The sequence below is a fragment of the Perissodus microlepis genome, chromosome 18 (assembly GCF_051167445.1).
Source record: "Perissodus microlepis isolate ML-2025 ecotype Zambia chromosome 18, ASM5116744v1, whole genome shotgun sequence".
In the NCBI taxonomy this organism is placed as follows: domain Eukaryota; kingdom Metazoa; phylum Chordata; class Actinopteri; order Cichliformes; family Cichlidae; genus Perissodus; species Perissodus microlepis.
In genome coordinates, this window is record NC_140478.1 from 29,487,193 (window position 1) to 29,493,192 (window position 6,000).

The following is a 6,000-nucleotide window of genomic DNA, read 5'->3' on the forward strand; positions in this document are numbered from 1 at the left end:
TTACAACAAGCATCATTCATCCACACCTTCATACATAATGTGCGCACATTTTAAATATAAATTAATATTACTGTAGCAGTATTTTTTTATTTTTATTAAAAAGATAAAATGGCCACATTTAAGAAGGCAGGACCTGCAGTTATTGTCCTTTTTCCAGACATTTATCTGGCACTTACTTTGGGGTTTTCTTGGTTGAGTCTCTCCACAGCAGCCAGGGAGGTGACAAACACCGCCGGCTGACAGTGAACCGTTTTCTGCAGCTCAAATTCAAATTCAAATTTTATTTGTCACGTACACAGTCACACACAGTACGATATGCAGTGAAATGCTTAGACAACTGCTCGTGACCTAAAGAAAAAAAGTGACAGTGACACATGAAAGGCAGTCGCGTTTTAATCAGTAGAGATGAAAGAGCAAACCATGTACCGTAGTTTTGATTTATTTATTTTTAGCACAACACCAGAACAACCCCACGTGCCCATAATTTGCAGTACTTCAGAAAAAAAAGGAGTGAACATAAAAGGGAGTAAAATGTTGTGTCAGGTAATTTCAAATGCAGCATTTCTATCACCTCAACAAACACTAACTGTGTCACAGTGTGTTGCTAGCTAAAGCTCCACTTGCTGTATTTCACAGGAAGAGAAAGAGTGAGAGCTAACTTCACTCAGAGATATAGAAAGAAAGAGAAAGAAACCAGGCTGTATTTAAAGGTAAGGACTGCTTAGTGATATTTGATAAAATGTAATTGTATTTTAACAGGGACATAAAGTGCTTGTCTTACTCCCTTCTTCTAGCTCGAAATTACTTGCCAAGTGGTAAGGACCGTTCATGGTCACACGGTGAGAACATTGGTGTTGACTATGAAGAGATATGGTCAGACAGGGGAGGGGCCAGTCAGATTTATCAACTCAACCTCCTTAAAGCATGGAGAGGGGCTGAAACCAATCTCTGGTGAGCCCGGTTAAGGAAAGAGATGAGTTGGTGCCTGAGATGCCAAATTCCAACATCCTCATTCCCGCCATTCAGATAACAGTCTCACACAGGCCCAGAGAGCAGATGTTGCTGCATTGCAGATGTGTTATACCCCCTGTCCAGCCGAATGACTCTCAAAAAGAAAATTTTGCAGAAAATCAATGTGATTGCTTGGATCACTGGAATTATCATCTCGATATCTCTTGTCCTTCTTTCATTTCAGACGTCTTGAAAACAAGTTTTAACAAAGTCCTGGAGAAGTGCCCAATGCTGGAGGACCTCCTGCTTTACCCCTGGCTCAGATAAACTCCTCTCTGACACAAACACACACGCATACTGAATTCACATCTTTCCATACAAATGTGATACAGTAACCAACTTTCTTTCTTTCAGAAAAAAAGAAAATTGGGAGATTCAAAATTTTCCTCACAGTAATGTTTGCATCAGTCTATCAGATGAATCCCCTCCAAGTCCAATATTTACATCAGTTACAGTGATAATGCTTGGTGTCTACTTTCAGCCACCGCAGTAGAATGCCAGGAATGAATCTCATTGAAATTGTAGTTGCATTTGCTATTTAATTTAATTGTCATGGATGATACACAGACAACCCAACAGCAAACAGAGGAAAACAATGGGCTTAAATACACAGAGGGATAAATGAGGGAATAAGACACAGGATGAGAGCACAGCTGCGAGAAATCACAAACAACAAGACCATGGGGAAGGAAAACTGAAAACACTAACATAGTCTAAGGAGCTTAGAAAGAAAACGTCTGGACTTCTTTAAGTTGCTTGAAGACATTCAAGCAAAGTTTAAGTTCTTTTCATCCGAGAAGGTGAAACATCTTCAAGCAACTTCAAGTCCAAACGCTTTCTTTCCAAACTCCTTAGACTACGATGACCTAGATGACTGAGAACCTTCACAGACATGAAAACACTAACATAGCACACAAGACTATCAAAGTAAAACAGCAAACAAGAGACTTTTACAAAGACACAGAGTTGACACAGAGACATGACTGACTGGGGAGAAATTGGGGAACATGGAAACAAGAGTGACTAGACATGACACGTGGGACACAGGGGCAAGGCAAAGTAACAGAAACCTAAAGCCTAAGAATATAACACAAGAAGAAAACAATAAAGAGAACCAAAAACATACATAAGAATAATCAATGAATATAAATGAACAAACACAAAACACTGGGTCACAGACTCAGTACCATGACAGTTAAATGTACATAATAAATACTTTAAATCAGATGACAATGTAGCTGACACTGTGTTTATTAGTGTGTGGTCAACCACAAATCTTCATACTGTCATCCATACATGAGGTTTTTATACAAACGATGAAAGATAATGAAAGAAACTGTTTAATTGATATGAAATGATTGAATTATATGAAATATCATGGCTTTGTCTGCCAGAGTGTTTTTCTGTAAACTACTTTGAACTACTGGCAGTCAGTGAAGTCACTGAAAGGCAAGATTCTATGTTGTGTTGCCGTAGTTTCCAGAGTTTACTTATAAAGCTCACTAACAGAATTCAGTTAGAAAAGTCAAGCATTTGAAGGGCGCACATTTGAAGGAATATTAACTCAATATTAACTCATTACGGTTTACATTTTCGAGTTTAAAAGTTCTCCGAAATTACAATGAAAAAGGAAACAAGAAAAATTACCACTCCAGCCGATAAGAAAGATTCAGGAGATCAAGGTAAGTAAAATAATAAAATCAAATCCTGGTAAAATCCAAATCCTAGAAATGTTGACACTGTGTGAATCATTTTTGGAGCAATTGAATCATATGTTTGATTGAAAATAGCTTTAATACAAGATGTCTAATCAAAGAAAGGTTACCGGTCTTTTGGTAAAATAATGTAATAAGTTTATTCTTGGACTCAACAGTAAAAACAGACCAACAAGTGTCATCAAGATCTAAGACTTAGTAAACCTAGTATCAATTCGCACTGGTCAGTTTTTTTATCCCAAGAATAAACTTGTGATAATTTAAGCAAAAGCAATTTCAAATTCTTTGCCATCAAACTGCTTCCAGTCCTGATGTCGGGGACTCTTTTTCACCACTGTGTTGTTGTCGTTTATAGATTGTAAGAGCAGGACTGCTAAAAGAAAGGCCAGTCCTGAAAAGAAGACCCCAATAAAAAGGAGGAGGGTCGCTGAGCAGGCTGGTCCTTCCACCAGCTCAGATGTGGTCAGAGGAGTGAAGCGCAAGGTTGTGCAAGATGAAGAGGGCACAACAAAGAAAGCAAAGAAGGCTAAACTTCTCGACCATATGAGCGGTGACAAGGAGCAAGCATCCTCCTCGTTGGACTCTGGTAAAGGTAGGCTAATTAGTTGAATAAGGGGGTAGATTAAGTGTGGTTGCTAGGTTTAAGATATTAGTGTTTAGTGTTTGTGTCTATCATCCAGTGAGCTGATGTGCTTTTGGTGTTTTCCACATCTCCAGACTTGAACAACAAACAGGTGTGCGCAAAAAATGGCAAAAGAAAGGCCGCGGGAGACAACAGAGAGTCACCCAAGAAAAAAAAAAGGAATGTGGACCAGGACAAAAAATCAGTGGCAGACCAAAAACGTAAGTAGCAAGCAGCTTGGGTTTTATATTCAGGGGAAGGGCAAAAGGAACATTTAGGCTACAGAGGAGAGTAATTTGTGTCACAGCTGTAATAAAACAAGATTTGTTGTTTTGTCTGTTCAGGTGAATTCCAAGCCAGATATGTGGAGGAGCACCAGCTCGGAGAAGGAGGCTGCGGAGCAGTGTTTGCTGGCTACCGGATAGAAGATCGTTTTCCAGTAAGTGTTCAGATGATGGTAGTAAGACAGGCAGTAACGCAGATAATGGATAATATCGTAAACTGAGACGTCTGCTGTGTTTCCACCTTTCATTATGTCATACTGAGGAAATGCTCACCAATGCTCTGTGTCTTCTAGGTTGCCATCAAACACATTCCCAAAAATAAAGTCTACTGCAAAGTGGCGGTAAGCGTCCAACACTTGAATCAGTTTTACATTACTGGATTGAATGCGGCGTTCCTCATCATCCACTTTGTTGTAATATTTCAGGATGAAAGCGGGAAGAAGCTCTCAGTGGAAGTGGCCATTATGGTTAAACTTGCAGGTGAAGCAGAAGGGTCAGTGGGAATATCAGCACCTGTGTCCTTGCTGGAGTGGTTCGACCTTGGCAAAGAGCTGATCCTGGTGCTGGAGAGACCTGTCCCCGCTGTGGACCTGCAAAAATACAAAGCAGAAAATGGAAGAACTTTACCAGAGGACAAGGCCAAGGTAGGTTGACTGGGAGAACCTTAGACTGTACAGCATTCAATCAAGGCAGAAAAGCATTAACTCATTATTGTGTTTTTCATCTTTTCCAGGTCATTCTGAAGCAACTAGTTGATGCTGTAAAGGAACTTGAGGATAAACACATCTTTCATCGGGACATCAAGGGAGAAAACATTCTGATTGAGACCGGCTCAGATGTGCCTCGAGTTCGCATCATTGACTTTGGACTGAGCTGCTTTGTTAAACAGCGATCTCTGTATCGCATCTTCTATGGTAACATATTCTGCTCCTGCTTTTCACAGATGTAACAATTTGTGTCTTTTGTTTTAGAAGAAATTGTAATTGTGTCTGTTTGTTAGGCACTCCTCTTCACACCCCTCCCGAGTGGTACAGGAGGAGCTGCTACAGGTGTGGACCCACCACGGTGTGGCAAATGGGAGTGGTGTTGTATGAAGCGCTTCATGCACGGGACTTTAGTACCGAGAGGTTCCTCACAAAGAAACTGAGCATCAAAAAGCGTCTGTCCACAGGTAAGAAAACTTCACACTTCCAGATTCACTGATGCCTTGGATCACTAGAACTATCATCTTCATCTTTTTGATCTTTTCTTTCTTTCAAGAATGCCGGAATTTCTTGGACGCATGTTTAACTACAGTCCCGGAGAAGCGCCCAACACTGGAGGAGCTCCAGCTTCACCCCTGGCTAAGATAACACACACAAACACACAATTCACACCTTATCATATAAGTATGATACATTGTAGTAACTTCCTTTCTTTTTTCTGTTGGACAGGAATAGATAGAATGGGTCAATCTTAAAAAATAAATAAATAAAAATTTAGCTTTTTTGGAGTTCCTGTAACCCCCCCAGCCATCCCAGGAAAGGGGATCTCTCTTTGAATGGGCTTTCCCGAGGTTTCTTCCCATCGATCTGGCCCCCTGGGGAGTTTTTCCTCGTCTTCATAGAGAGCTTGGGCTGGGTCAGGAGCTCCATCAAAACTGTCTTTATTTGATGACTTTAATGTCATCAAATAAAGATGTGTTTTACTTAAAGTAAAATTTGATCAAAATAAAACTTGTTTAATTCATCTTTGCTGAGGATTCTCCTTCATTACTATTTTGTTTTGTTTTTTTGTTTTGTTTTTTTTTATCCATGGTGCATTTTGACAAATAAGAAAACTGAATCAGGTTAAAGTGTGCACAAAGACAGTCACACTGCAAATGATCTGAAGACTTGCATCTGTTGCTCTAACCCCCAACTAGTTTAGACAGATTTCCTGGTTCTACCAGAGGTTTTTTCCTTCAAGAAGGGAGTTTTTCCTTCCCACTGTTGCTGAGTGTTTGCTCATAGTGGGTTGTAAAAGCATAAAAGTTAATAAGAGGCATTCATAGCAGAGTTATCACAGCGGGAACTATATAGCTTAAATGTACAATTTCTACAGGACGAATTATAACTTCATTATGTATAAAAGCTCCTGTGGATAATTACTCCTATTTGTAACTTTACACAAGAGAAAGTTTGCTGTCACACTATTTATAACAGGTTGGATTTTGTCCTCTGAGTTGAGCCTTTGGTTGCAGTTTATTGAAGAATTTCCTCTAAAGTAGCTGTTGATAAAGATTTAAAGTCCTGTTTATATACAGAAATATGCTTTAGTTCATGTTTTTTTACATGTCTGCCTCAGTGGATCAGTAGAAGATCTGGCACAGGAAACTAGATGATGAAAA

At 39.6% G+C, this 6,000-nt stretch overlaps 1 protein-coding gene across 1 annotated transcript; it reads left to right on the plus strand.

The window, feature by feature from the left end:
- The first annotated feature begins 2,414 nt into the window (after window positions 1–2,414).
- LOC146368118 (serine/threonine-protein kinase pim-2-like) lies at window positions 2,415–5,365 on the plus strand. Its single transcript, XM_084913155.1, has 9 exons — window positions 2,415–2,693; window positions 3,082–3,318; window positions 3,444–3,569; window positions 3,693–3,787; window positions 3,926–3,973; window positions 4,058–4,276; window positions 4,366–4,546; window positions 4,633–4,803; window positions 4,893–5,365. Exons 1-9 carry the CDS (start codon window positions 2,633–2,635, stop codon window positions 4,982–4,984), a joined length of 1,230 nt encoding a protein of 409 aa, XP_084769281.1. The 5' UTR covers window positions 2,415–2,632; the 3' UTR covers window positions 4,985–5,365.
- Window positions 5,366–6,000: the final 635 nt, after the last annotated feature.

Excerpts from the sequence above, each read along its gene's own strand:
- LOC146368118 (XM_084913155.1), top strand. The coding sequence starts at position 2,633 with ATGAAAAAGGAAACAAGAAAAATTACCACTCCAGCCGATAAGAAAGAT. Across the intron at positions 3,788-3,925 it reads GGATAGAAGATCGTTTTCCA|GTTGCCATCAAACACATTCC; the intron begins GTAAGTGTTCAG and ends TGTGTCTTCTAG. Across the intron at positions 4,277-4,365 it reads TACCAGAGGACAAGGCCAAG|GTCATTCTGAAGCAACTAGT; the intron begins GTAGGTTGACTG and ends CATCTTTTCCAG.